The 14,758-nt window shown below is 37.9% G+C and overlaps 1 protein-coding gene across 1 annotated transcript; it reads right to left on the bottom strand.

Moving 5' to 3' along the window:
* Positions 1 to 9,194: 9,194 nt before the first annotated feature.
* On the bottom strand, positions 9,195 to 14,069 carry agr1 (anterior gradient 1). The gene is made up of 8 exons (XM_023423056.2): positions 13,987 to 14,069; positions 13,236 to 13,354; positions 12,968 to 13,031; positions 12,265 to 12,317; positions 11,542 to 11,618; positions 11,054 to 11,117; positions 10,350 to 10,433; positions 9,195 to 9,371 (listed from the first exon to the last, which is right to left on the bottom strand). Exons 2-8 carry the CDS (start codon positions 13,330 to 13,332, stop codon positions 9,322 to 9,324), a joined length of 489 nt encoding a protein of 162 aa, XP_023278824.1. The 5' UTR covers positions 13,333 to 13,354; positions 13,987 to 14,069; the 3' UTR covers positions 9,195 to 9,321.
* Positions 14,070 to 14,758: the final 689 nt, after the last annotated feature.

The raw sequence follows: 14,758 nt of genomic DNA, 5'->3' as shown, positions 1-14,758 counted from the left end.
CCAATATTGGAAAGTTTTACCTCTTTGCCTCTCAAAACAGTTAAGTCAATTGATAAGGGTTTTATTTCTCCATGTTGACGACAGCCAGAGCCAGTGGCATTATGTTTACAGGTTGTCCAACCCATTCTCATGAACACAATATCTCAGTAACATCTCGAGGGTATTTCTTCAGATTTGGCACAAATGTTCCCTTTGACTCAAGGACGAACTGATTACATTTTGGCGGTCAAAGGTCAACTTCATTGTGACATCATAATCTTCAAAAGTACAGTACTCAAGTGCAGTATAAATTGTACTTAAGTACAGTGCTTGACTTTCCACCACTGGACATCCTTATGCATGTATACAAACAGAACAGAATGAACCTAAAAGGGGCAATACACACTGGCGTTGTCAGCTGCACATGAAATGATGCAACAATCAACAACATCAACAGTGTGGGATGTACGTAAAGGTAATATGGTTATAATACAACAGTAATCAGGCATGGACGATCCCAGAGCCTCGTGTTCATGCTATACCTGAAGGTTTCAAGCAGATATCAGCCATGCTTTATAGGACTGTTCAGCAAGGATGTATTGGAAACAAAAGATTTCTAATGGTGCAGACAATTTAAAAAAAGAAACTATCTGCATTATTATTCAAACACATCTTTTGCATATTGTCATCGTCTTTAGAGCCACTTCAGGATCGTGCCTCTTTGAGTGAAACATTATTTTTATTTAATTAATTTAACAAGTGATCCTCCTGAAATAGTTTGAAATATATATTATGAATATATTTCTAGTGGTTGTCATACTCCATGTTCAGATGAGCCGCTTGCTGAGAGGAATATTTTACCAGATACAAATTGCAAACGTGTTTGGTGTCAATCAGACTCAAGGTGAGGTTGGATTACTCAGACAGAAGCTTCTCATGCATTTTACTGCCGGTTTTAATCTTGAGCTCACACCGGGAGAAAAGTAATGGCATCAAGTTTTCTGTGTGTGTGTGTGTGTGTGTGTGTTACCTGTAAGGAACACTTTTTAAGTTGCGTTTGTTTCACACTTTATGTTCGGTTAAGGATGAAAAACAAACAGTTTCATACCACAAACATATTTCATTGCTTATTCATCTGAGAGACGTCAGAGAGGAAGTTAGTGAGGTTAAATATGACCTCATGTTTTAATCATTTTTACTAGCATTTTTTATCAATCCAGCTTTCATGGTAAAGCAAACTGAGCACTAACCTTTAAGCAATCTTCACTCTTCAAACTCGGTCAATGAATTAAGTTCAAATAAAAGTCTGGAGTTCAGAACAGGAGATGTACAAATCGTGGAGGTCTTCCAGTCAATAGAGAATATTTTCCAAATGCAGTGAAAGTGTGTTTGTGTCTGTGTCTGTTTAGTATCCCAGCAGATCCTGCCATCAGATCAATAATAAATCACACATCAGGCTTTGCTTTAAACACTAAGCCCCTGTGCTCGTAGCTCCATTGACATGATGAAAGCTCATGAAAAAGCAGATTCAAACTGTCATGACAGGCGAACGCAGCAACAGACCAAAACATGTTAGAAACTCTCTGCTCTTCAATAATTCAGAAACCCAGCTGCTGAGTCTTAACAGCCGTACATGTTTACATAAACATTAATATTATCACATCCTTTGGAATACGAGCAGTACACCTCAGCCCTGAACACAGTTTCCCCACTACAGCCAGCTGCCATACACTGTGCATCAAATATGCTTTGTGTAAAGCATTAGCGTCAAATATTTCAATAGCTTATTTCAGTTAGCTGTATGTCAGGTGGTGGAGTTTGACAGTGAACTCTGCAAACTGAGGGAAATGTTTAAAAAGCGTCTTTAAAAATGTGAGAAACATTATTCCCTAAGAGAGAGCATTTCAGACTCAAGTATCACTGACTGAGCGGGTGACATCCTACAAATGCAATTCTCTGTGATTAGATGGTGATCTAACTAACAAATTAATTAAGTACTGGACAATGGTGTTGCCACTATTCTCTACACTTCACTCTTAAAATGCAGGGTTGGCCACCTCTGTCAGTTAGGAGAGACTTCCACTCCTGAGTCTATATGCAGGTCAGGGGGTTCCTAATCTAAAAAAAAAAAAGATACTCAGATGGAATAAATTTCAGCAGGAACTGGAGTTAAATTGCCTGATTTTTGTTTAATTCAGATTTTAAAGGTCACTATACAGCTACCTGCACTTAAGTCAAGTAAAGCATATACTTCTATCTATCTTCTATCTTTAAGGTTAACTTGGCCTTTATCCCATATTATTACACATATTTAATACTGGTTTGATGCCCTTTTTACATTTTCACCACCTATCTTTATCTTTCATTTTAAGTTTTGTAACTTTTAATGTTGGTTAAATTGAACAGCTCAGTACGGAAGCCCTGAAAAGCAAGTGATTTTTTTAGTTTTTGCCAGGATCGTTTCATCAAGTTTGTTTTCATCTGTGAAAACAGGTGTTTTTTTCCAAGCTTATTTTCCCTCTCTCTCTCTCTCTCTCTTGAAAATAAGTGGGGAAAAAACATTTTTGTCCTTCTTTTTCCAAATGTTTGTTTTTGTAATACTCATTTCGGCCACAAGAGGCTAAAGTGCGCCTCTACCACAGTCTAAATCAGACTAAAAGCATTCATGTTTCCTTTTAGGACATCTTTAATTTCTCCATGTGCTCACAGGGTGCATATAATGTGCGTGTGCATATAAAGTTATCTAACATCACTGTTCTGTTCCTTCTTTTGGCCACAAATGTATTCTAATGTGCGAAGGCTTTCTGCCAGAAACACTTTAGGAAGTCAGGTGAGATACTATAAAGAGTGACAAGTCAACATGAGGAATAAGCTGTGATGGAATAATGGATCATACATAGAGCAGAAAGTGATCTAATGTGAGATGACTCCAGTCCTGCTGCTACCTGGTGCCCCTATGACACGCTCCATGAAAGCTGTGAGAAACCTGTTTGATCTGATTATAAATAAAGGTATTCACAAATTTAACTACAGTCAGAGATAAACAGCAACAACATACAGCACAAATGTGGAAATACAACTTGCATGAAACACGGATACATACAGTAGGTGACGGTGACGCTGCCGAGCCCTCCGGTGCAGTGCGAGTGTGAGTGTGAGGGCAGCAGCTTGTGCCCCTGAGAGAAATGACAAATCATTAGCTTTGGTCCAGGGGTAAATGGGAGCCACACTCTTTCAAGGCCCACATTTCCATTTCAATTTTCTGCTCAACAGAGTTGATGTATGTGGCGAATCACATCGCAAGACCAGTCTCCACCTCGGCTCCAGCCTCCTGTTATTCACTGGCTAGAGTACCTCAGTGACCTTGTGTCTGTGTGTATGTGTGTATGTGTGTGTGTGTGTGTATGTGTTTGTGTGTATGAGAGAGAGAGAGAAAGAGAGAGTATGTGTGTGTGTGTGTGTGTGAAAGAGAGAGAGAGAAAGAAAGACAGGTGTGTGTGTGTGTGTGTGTGTGTGTGTGTGTGTGTGTGTGTGTGTGTGTGTGAGTGTGTGTGAGCATGTGTGTGTGTGTGTGTGTGTGTGTGTGTGTGTGTGTGTGTGTGTGTGTGCGTGTGCGTGTGTGTGAGCGTGCATAAAACCCATTGTCGCTGAATCCAAGACAAACAAGTGAGGGGAGACATGAGGTCTGTAAGAGCAAAAGCTTTGCCTAAATGTCAAACTAGAGTACACCTGGAGTAAGAGTACACCTGGATGAACATAGCAATCAACAAACAAATGAAACAACAAGATGACATGCTCACCCTGTACCATTTTTACACAGATACGACTCTGAACTGGCAGACCTGCTGGCAAAGACGCCATAGACAGGTACAGTAATGGAAAACTCTACAGAAAGTTGTAGCCAGTCACTCTGCAATTGTGAGCTCTCGTCTGAAAGTGGGGCAATAAAAAATTTCTCTATTCAATAAAATAGGAAAATGGATGGAAAATGAATACCAAATAATGTAGCCTGTCACACAGTGAGAGGGAGAGACACACATAATGAGCTGCAGTGGGACACACTGCAACACACTCAGGCCTTGGGGCCCTGCAATCATATCAACATAAAACAGTATTGTTCAGCAGGCGAGAATATGTTTTTTTTTCCTTTGGTACAAAAGCAGTTAAACTTTAATCAATTGTGATTTTGAAACATTTTATAATCAGAAGTAAAATAAATGTTTTAACCTCATGAATTAAAGATAATTCATGGAGTGAAGGAAAACTAGCAACAACAGTCCCAGTGGCTTTAATGTGAAATTTATATAGTATGTTGCAAAAATAAATATTTAATTGAGGGAGGCAGTCATTTTAGCCTTTCTTTCCCTTTTTTAAATTCTATTATAATTAAGTTTTTCTCTATAGATGTGTGTGCGTGTGCTTTCAGATGTTAGTTAGTGACTTCTATATGATAACAACTAACAATACTGGACTTTAATCTTGTATTGTCTGAGTTTTTATTTTTTATTTTTAAATCAGCTAACAAGATGACAATCCACAGTGAAAATTAATTGACTCAACATCCACAGTCGACTGGTAATTGCCAAAGCATCCCTTTGACACCAGGGTTGTAGGGATACATTGTAATTTAGTTTGAGGTAATGCTAAGTGTTGCTGTGTGTGTGAGAGGAGTGTAGATAGGCTAAGTATGGAGAAGGAAGTGTCAAGAGGAGACGCTGATTGAGCTTATCTGTGAGCTCAGGCCTTCCTTTGTCAGAGTAGCTCCTCTCTGATGACGGCTCTTTGAACATGACAGAATAATTAAAAAGGAAGGAGGAAAAGCTGACATTTGCATTTTGACCTTTTTGATTTACCTGGACAAAATTGCTCTCACTTCCTTCCAGAGCACATTATAATATCATTCCGCCCTTGCCTTGTGTGTGAGGAGTGTGTGTAAATCTGCATTTAAGTATGCGCTTATGCGTAGGTGTACATGATGGTTCTGTATGCATACGGGCAGTGTGTATTCATGAGTGTGTGGGAAAGAATAAAAGAATAGATTTATGGCACATTACTCGGCCATCTCTTCATTAAGGAGCTGTTTCCCAGTAAGCGGGCTCTATTTGAATAGCTAAATTGTCCAAGGAGTGTGCAAACGAGGACTAATAGCCCAGTGCCCTTGTCACAGACGGCCCCACTGCCAAAGTCAAACTGAAGATCTCTGAACCTCAGTGTGTGTGTTTGTGTTGGTGTGTGTGTGCGTGTGTGTGTGTGTGTATGTGTGTGTGTGTGTGTGTGTGTGTGTGTGTGTGTGTGCGTGTGTGTGCTTTGAGAGCATGCTCAGTAACAATTCTTTCAGTAAATTCAAGGCTTCATGCTTTGTTTTAAAATAACATTTTTTGGTAAACCATTAGTAAAGTAATCAAACGACCACTTTTGAAAGTTAGAGCTAGCTATGTTGGTCCTAGCCCCATGCTAATGTTTATGTTTGGGTTTGGATCGTGCCTCTAAATGTCTTAAGTTTTATTATGCCACTTCTATGTTGCAACAAAACACCTTCACCTTGAATCTGCAAATACAATGATTCAGGCGCAGACTTACTGAGCTTTTTATATTTTCATAATATAGTAATCCTCTCTCAGTTTAGGGGGCCAGAGTAAGATGCTTTTCCACCTTTGTCTTGTGTGCAAGGTACAGTACAATGAAGCTGTGACATAAATAATGTTTTATAATGCTGCAAAACATTATGGAAGTAATGTTGTAAAACATGAATGTGAAGTTACAGCTTCATGCAATAAAGAGGGCTTGGATTATTCTGAGATTTCAGATGTATTACTTACTTATGTATACTGTGTGCCACTGAATCTACGTATATGAGAATGGTGTCAATCTTCTCATCTCTCAGCAAGAAAGCAAATCTAGTCATTCACTTAACAATATTATTGAAGCCCTGGACAATCATCAACATTGTGCTGCACTTTTCATAGACCTATCTAAAGCATTTGATTCAGTCGATTATAATATTCTAGTGGATTAAATACGCTTAGTTGGTGTAATGAAGAGTCCATTAAATGGTTTCATGACCGTCTCTCAGATAGAACTCAGACAGTAGCTTCCAACTGTTCCAAGTCCCCTTAGTGTTTGTACAGGTGTTCCACAACAGTCCATACTTGGTCCTCTATTACAATATCATACCATACACAATATCATCTCTGACACCCCAAACTGTAATGTACACTTTTATGCAGATGACACTGGCTCTTCTCATGATCTAGCGATTGCTAATCTAAAGTCATCGTTTGACACTTTTAAATTCTGGTAAAACCAAATGTATGCTGTATTCTCTAGGTAAAGAATATCCAGCCTGCTGCCCATATCAAAACCCTTCATGGTCATAAAATTGACACAGTTGAATGTAATAAATACTTAGGACTCTAGTTGGATACCAGACTCACTTTTAAGACCCATTTGGATCACCTATTAAGCAAACTGAAGGTAAGATTTGGATTTTAGTATAGTAGCAAATCATGTTTCTCTTGTATAGTCGAAAGACTGTCGTACAATCTACAATTCTATCTGCTCTTGATTATAGTGATTTGTATATATGCATGCTTCTCCTCCTCCTTAAAGTCTCTTGAATCCATGTATCACTGCACAGCACTGCGCTTCATCACAGGTGACACTTTTCTCACTCACCATTGCGTTCTATATGAAAAGGTTGGGCGGTCCTCCTTAATAAACAGAAGGGAGCAGCATTGTATGTTGTTTATTTATAAGGCTCTGCTGAAAAACCTACCCAGTTATTTAAATACAGTATTTACAATTTCATGTCACAGGACATTTTAATTTTAGCTCCTGTTCACACTGAACTCAGAAAAACTGGTTTCAAATTCTATGCTGCATACAAATGGATTGAGAAATGAAAAATATGAAGATTTAGATTGTCTTATTTCATTGGAACATTTTAGAAGGTTGTACTTTTGTATTTACAATCATAATAAAATGATAATATTTTCTCTTTACTGAAATGGGTTAAATTAAGAGTATCCATGCTAAAGCCCATTCTAATTATTGCAGATCAAGCTCAAACTGTGTGGATACTATTTTCAGTGTCACTTCTTTCTCGTTGAGATTTTGCCACAGCCCAAACCTGTATAACATCAGACCTTAGTATTTCTTCCTGTCACACTGTCCTTGTGTGTCTCTAAAGAAATGCTCTTTGAAATTTGATGCTGACGTCCCTAAGTTATTTCTCCAAAGTGTGGAGCAACCTTGTGTTTGAGAGGTAACCTAGAGAAAGTTTTGGCATTACTAGAAAAATATATGTAAGTTTGTAAAATATACGGTATAACTGTCTGCATATATACTATAGAAACCAGTTACATTACAGCCAAACATCTCTTATTTAGGAAGGCTACTTGGTATCTGTGTGTAAATCCAACCACCACCCCCCCACCCCCCCAATTTTTCCACCAATGATAAATAATTTTATATTTTTTGTCATGTAATGCAAGAGATATTTCATATTCCTAAAGCTATACGACAGTGTTTTGGAGGCATGAAATGGGGAAAGGATTTTGGAAGCAGAATTTCTGTCACAGAGCACTGAAACAGCACCACAATGAGCCAGATAGGGAATTGTCAGACCCAGGATATAGGAAATTCTGAGTAGAGGACACATTTGTTATAAACCCAGGAGTGTAAGCCTATGAAACCCATTTCTTGAGAAAATAAAAGTGGGGGGAAATAGTTGAAATAGTTGGAAGCTCTCTGGAGTTTCTGGAGAATCATCTCGGGTCCATCTGACAGACAGATAACTAAAAAACATGAGAGGAACAGACACACAATTGCTTCAGATGTCAGCGCTGACTGTATGAGAGGAGAAAAAATGCAACTGAAGTGTGAATAATTTAATCATTTCTCAGTGATCAGTTCTTTCAGTAGATGTTAAGGAAAAATCATATTGAGGAATGAAACTTACTGACCCATTTAAAATGTTTCTCTGTTTTCTGATTTTCTCTGAATTCACAGAAATGCAAAATGAATGGATCTTCAGGATGCATCTCAGGGTTTTGAGTGTGTGTTGACACTGTTGCAAGCTTGCTAAACGTTAACTTCTGCTGATGTACTGTATGTCTGTACCTTTCCACAGCTTTTTTTCTTTGAAAAAGGGGACGGCACAGAATTGGAGCACACAGTGGAGCCATAACAATTAAAAACAAGCTTATTAATCCTTAGCTTTGACAGCTGAAAACTGCATCTGTGCTATTTGTGGCGATGCAGCATGGTTCCCTTCTGTCTCAGCCCAAGTTGTTTACCACTGGTATTTTTGCAGATGTCAGCCAGGACCATTTAACAAAAGAAACAGAGTCGCGGCTCATCTTATAACAGGTGTTTGATAAACACACAGTGGAATATACAGTAAAAGGATGTTGTACTGGCCAAATAATGCAAGTGAGATTACAGTGTGGAGTGGATGTGTGAAGTATATAATTACATACGGTATATTACCTGTGCTTATATCCTAAATATGATCAAGTTTGTATAATTTGTATAATAACACAAAGTATCTCTCACTTAACCTGCATAATCTTTAAGATTTCAAGGGAAAAAAAGTCATTGATCACATAAGACTTTAGGCATTTATATTGTACTGCCACCTAGTGGCAAAAACACCCCACTATCTGTGAGATGGCATTCATTCCATTCTCCAGTTACTTTACAATGAGATTAAATTCTTCCCCTGTCGTTATCACATGGAAAAAAAAAACACTTCATTCCAACGCAGCATTTTTGATGAAGTCCATCAAATTCTTGTGGAAACCTGATTCACGGGGGTCACACTCACTTCCAAAAGATATTTCTAGTGTATCTTCTGCCATTGAATGGGTTCATTACGTTCCTTTTTCAAAAGGCCCACGCTAAATACAACTGGACCAACTGGAGGTAAAATTCATTGCCAACTCTAAAAAGAAAATCAGTTTAAGACAATAGGTTGCTTATTAAAATGACAAACTATTCCTTTAAAACCTTTGGGGCAATACAATCATAAAAAGAACATCTGAATGTGTTATCAGTGTGAAGCCTCTAAATTCTTAAAGAAAACTGAATATCATGTTTGCTTTTTTGTTTTTAAATGATATAAAGTAGAATTGAAGTGTAACTAAAAAATCCAAAAGTTGTGCAACCTTCAATACCCACAGGACTTCATTAGCACAATTACTACGCTTATACGCTTCACTTCCTGATCATTTATTTTAGTTTTATTGATCACTGAGCAGTGTGTAAACATTTGAGTGCTGACACGTAGCAGGCAGCCCAGCATGACTGGAGGATGGAGAGACGTCGGACGTCAGAGTCATGCTAGAGCTCAGTGTGCAGCAGGACTTTGGCTTTCTTCATGTTTTTGGCCACTGTTGAAAAAGAAATGACAAATATGAATAAAGACCAAGGTTCTCTTTTCCTCAGTGGAATAGCTTATAAATAAAGGCTATACAAGCTGCATGAATCAGATTTTGACATAGTGTACATACTGTTACTCTACGTTGTATGAATAGATGTTTTTATTATTGTGTCTTGGCCCAAAGTAAGTGGTGACTGCAGTTTCACAAATATATCTTGGAAGGAGAGCTGCAGATTTTCTGAAGCCCAGAGGAGCCTTGTACTATGAAGTCTGCTCACTTTTCAAGATCATACACAGGTCATCCAAATCAAACCGTTTATTCTTCTGTTTTCCTGTTTTAACCAAAACTGTTTTGACAGGACAACAGACATCATTATCAAATTAATATTAAACATCTTTTTTTTAATACATTGACACAAAACAACAACTAAAGCTAAGCTGCTACTGTTTTCTGCTCCAGTTAAAGGTTTGTTTACACCAGCGCTGACTTTGATCATAGGGATAGGGATAGAAATTTCAGTCACGCAAAATGCAGACTTTTTCATCTCAAATTCAAACATATATGAAAGGACTTCTCATTCATGGGTCAATGATATTACAGGAAAACACTTTTATTTACTGTTTTGATCAGTGTTGCCAGATCAATGTTGTTTCAAGTGATTTGTTTGACTATTTTGTTAATTAATATCATCTCTGCATTAAAACCACCTGCTTCCTTTTTGGTAAATTGAACTTAACTCTGCAAATTTGACACATTAATGTGTTGAAACATACATAGAATTTCTTAAAGTAGTTTGAGCACTGGTGTTATAAACCCAGCTCCTCTTGCTGAAACCTCAAACCTGTCAAAGCCCCTTGCTAACTGTTCTCTCTGTCAGACCCACTTCATAAATAACGTCTGTCACTTCTGTCAAAACACAGTGAACAGTGTGGGTTCAGTGTGTCTTCATACTGGTGTAAACTGTCATTAGAGTGGATGGTCACTCACGATGTTCCATGTCATCAGGCGTGTAAGTGTAGAGGTGGTTGCTGTACTTTCCTGCAATGTCTGCGCGCACAGTCATGGTCGGATCTGCAGAAAGACAAAGGTTGCTGAGGAGAGCGATTATTTGACTGTCAGAGCCGTTCTGCTGTTGCTGCTGTTTGTTTAGTTAACCGCTTGTGTTTCCGGAACTGTCTTTAAAAGCAACTTGCAGTGGAAACAATGAAACTGATAAAGTGGTGGAGCAAAGAAAAATGTAAGAAAGAATAAAGCAAACAGACGACAGGTGTCAATTATAGCGAAAAACCGAGGGGGTGACGTCTTACAGCTGCAAGAGTGGCTATTCAGGACTGAGTTAAAAGAGAATATCCAGCCCTAGTTTCCCCAACACTCTCCACACCATCATTAAGAATACAGAACTGCAGAGTCTGTTCATCTGTATTCCTTTCCCTCTCATCAGCCCCATATCTATGCCATTGATTATGCTTGAATCCCTCTTCTGCTAAAAAGACATAAAAACTACTGTGAGATTCTTAAGCATTCCAAAGAAATATATACAAATCAGCCCAGGGCCAAAAACTGGACCAAACAGAGGACACAGCAGGAAGTTAATTTTGTCATTCGAACAAGTTTGGCCGAAATTTAAAGGCTTATAGGGGAAATAAATGTTTTCAACTGACCAAATGATGATACATTATTTAAATATTTACCAACAAAGAGTATTCGAGGAACGTAGTATCCGTCAGGTGCCTGATGCTTGTCGTTGCTGTCTTCCTGTAAAAAAAACACAAAATATAAACAGCAGTTTGTCCATTACTACAAATACAAATAGTGTGTCTATTTAGCAGAAGGCAGCTGTTTGTTGCACATAATTATGCTTGATATTGTCCAAGATTCACCTCCAAATATTTGATTAATTAATCAATGAATATAGTAATGATATTTAATGAATATAATGCTTAGAGACTATACATATATATATATATATATATATATATATACAGTGTGTATATACTACAAACAACAAAATACTAGTTTAAAATCCCACTATACAGCTAACCTGTTTTATCTCATTAACCCTTTATATTATTCACTCAGTCAGGATTTTGATATTCTGTCCTTGAGTGCTGATTTCTATATTTGCATATTGCATTGCCGTGGAAAAGAGTTTCTTCATATACCACAGTTGTTTAATTACCACCAAGTTGAGCATGATGAAATCCTCTTTGGCCATTTTCTGGATGGACTTTTCAGCAACAAACGCCTTCTTCAGTGCTGCTGAGATAATTCTGTTTAGTTTCATTATAACATTTCATATTCGACAGAAAAAGGAGCACATGTGCAAGTGGGTGAGGCATTTTCACTTATCACAGGTTGTGTTTTTAAACTTTTGGCCCATGCACCAAACTTTTGTACTTTTGGACAGAGGATGTCAAGCAAGTTAGTAACAAGTTTTAATAAGTGGGACCTGCAGAATATCCATGTCTGATATTCATGTTGCTCAATATAATAAGCTAAATGGTTTAAATTCTTCCCAGATAGTTTGGCTGAGTTGTGAACCTAACAAAGTAATGATCAGTATGTTGAGGCATTCAAATGGAGGGTGCAAAATATTCTGCTTCTTTCCTCAAAGCTGGTAAAAATGAAAGCCAGACTTTGACCTGTAGGTGGTCTTTATTGTTTATGTGTGAAGAAATCCTGGTGGACACTTCCATTGAGCTTACCTCCAGGAAGCCAGCTGAGTGATTTATGAATATAATTCTTTGCTATTTCGTATCCTGCTTGGCAGGTATTATGGAATGTACCTGTTTGGTTCCCCATGAGACCAAACCCAAGTCTGGGTCAGAAGGGCAGTGCAGGATGTGCAAGCTTATATTTATACATTAAAAAAAAAAGTAATGAAGCATAGTCGCTGCAGCACCTTGACTGTACGGGCAGTCGTCTCGATGATGGATGACCATCAGAGGCTTCTGACTGTGAGAAGAAAACCACAGAGAGACAGTCGACACATTCTTCAGAACAATATGCACAGTGTTGGGTGTGAATGCAGTCATGCATAACATAGTCCCTGAGAAAGTTGCCATGCCAGACTTTAAAAGAGTGATGATAAAAAAAATAGAATAATAATTTGCTTTTATGGGACAGAAATTGAGCTATATTCCATGAGAGGAGCAAAATGTACTCGAACAGATGTAGTTCTGCATAATGCAAAATTTTAACCCCAACCTTAAACACTGAGCCACCTAATCACCCTCATGGATTTATAAGTAGGATAATTAGGGTGAAATCCCATGCCAATACACAGAATGCATATAAATAGTATGCTATTTACACATGTATAAAACAAAATTAACATACAGTAAATATAATAGGCATCTCATTAAAGTAATTATAGTAATCAGTATTTTCAGTAGCTGTAAGTGATACGCTCTGCTTTCTGCAGGGTGATAGTAATTCATATGCATGCCATCTGTCAGACTCCAGCCTTGAAGGTGCAGCTGTAGCAACGAATTAGAGGACGTGAACTTCAGTTTCCCATTGAAATTCTGTTCTCACAGCCAAATACTCATATCCAGACAGAATAAAGAAACATTCAGGGCTGTTGTCATGGTGCAGAGCCTTACCTATTGACCATCTTTGACAGGCCCTCTTCATAACTTTTGACCCAACTAATATTATCCCCCCATCCTGCAGGGAAAAAAATAATGAAGTCAGCAACAATATGGTTTCATTATATTAACTGAGTTCCTTCTTAAGAGAAGTTCAAATTCAAGACTTTATATGTTTGTGTTGTGACACAAAATCCAACTGACAGCTATGAATTTTGTTTGTTAATTATTCTTGAGAAGGAAACTACAGTTGTGAGTGCTTGAATAAAGGAGCATCACTCACCTCTTGACAGGGACTGGAGCTTCTCTTTCTTTTTTTTTTGGTCTCCGGCACTTGCACAGATACCAAAGAACAAAGCAAGCAAGACCCAGCGAAGCATCACTTCCTGTCCTTTGAGAGAACTGCAGTGACAGTTGGCAGGTAGATTAGAAAGAATTGAAATTCAGGGAGGTGTTCATTTGGAAGACATTTTGACTTTTGACCCAGAGCAGCAATCGCTCTGCTGGCTGACAGCACACTTTACAGATATCTCTTACTCATATTGTCCTCTGTAATGCTGACTCGCCAAACAAGCTTGACAAGGCTGCGATTCAAATGACTGTACATAAAGCAACAATGTCGATGAAGCAGTTAAGAAAGAAAGGTCATTTTCATATAAAATCTGCACCATTATTAAGAACTCAAGCTGCTGCCATGTTACAGAATTCATTTTGTGAGCTGTCATTCTTACATGTTCACATATTTTTGGTATGAAAATAAAAATGCAAATCTTTTACTTCACCGTTTATGTATTGAACTATTAACATTTGATATAAAACAGTGTACCATCACCATAACTTTTAAAGGCATCAGTGTCAAGTAGTAGGTTTAAAACAATTACTTAAAATCTCTGGAAACCCCTTATTATACAGCATTTTCAGTAACAACAAGGAGGCAGTAGCTATTAAAACAATATAGCCTATAATTTTTCATATAAAATGTATTTCATAATTCATGTATTTCACTTGAAGTTGCAGTAGAGTAGATGTCTTACCTTGACAGAATGAAGCAACAAGAATCTGCACTCACCACTCTATATGCCCTCTCTTTTGTCAAATGTTTCTTTCAACTGAACTCACCAAACAGGTATATCAAAGTAGTGTGCTATAAACAAAGAGGGCTAACCACTCACTAAAACACAGGCAGAGTGATACAGACTGATGTAAATTGCAAGCATTAAAATTAAAGTGGTAATACCTTTAATAAAAACGCCATGAGTAGTTTTTATCTATCGGTTAACTTCATACCAATTGCAGTAAACAGAAACACCCTAATCAAACTTACTGTGACTGCCCTTTGCCTTTATAAAAGCACCAGTTCTTTTTCAGTTGACGCAGGTAGGTTGTTCCAAGCATCTTGGAGAATTTGCCATTGTTTTTTCTGTGGATTCAGGCTCTCTCACTGTCTTCTGTCTCCTTTTGTGTAATCCCAGATTGACTTCATGATGTTGAGATCAGAGCTCTGTATAGGCAAGACCATCTGTTTCAGAAAGTTCTTTGGGTTAACTGTCAAGTGCTGCAAAATTTGAATTGAACTGCACTCCATCTGACAACACAGGTTTATAAACACCACTCAGATATCCAGAAATACTTTTTCATACTCATCATATTTCAGTTTTTTATATGGCATTCATTTTTAGCCATTTAGCTGCTTCCTTTTAGCTATGCACTTTGCACACAGATGTGCCAGAAACTGCCTGAGAGAGAGCCACATCACAATAATATGAACACAATATTTGTCATGACACATCTATCTATCTATCTATC

Source organism: Seriola lalandi, unplaced genomic scaffold, assembly GCF_002814215.2.
Source record: "Seriola lalandi dorsalis isolate HSWRI2012SDOR001 ecotype SW California unplaced genomic scaffold, Sedor1 jcf7180002054689, whole genome shotgun sequence".
NCBI lineage: Eukaryota > Metazoa > Chordata > Actinopteri > Carangiformes > Carangidae > Seriola > Seriola lalandi.
The sequence above is the reverse complement of the archived record's forward strand: the minus strand, read 5'-3'. Positions and strand labels throughout refer to the sequence as shown.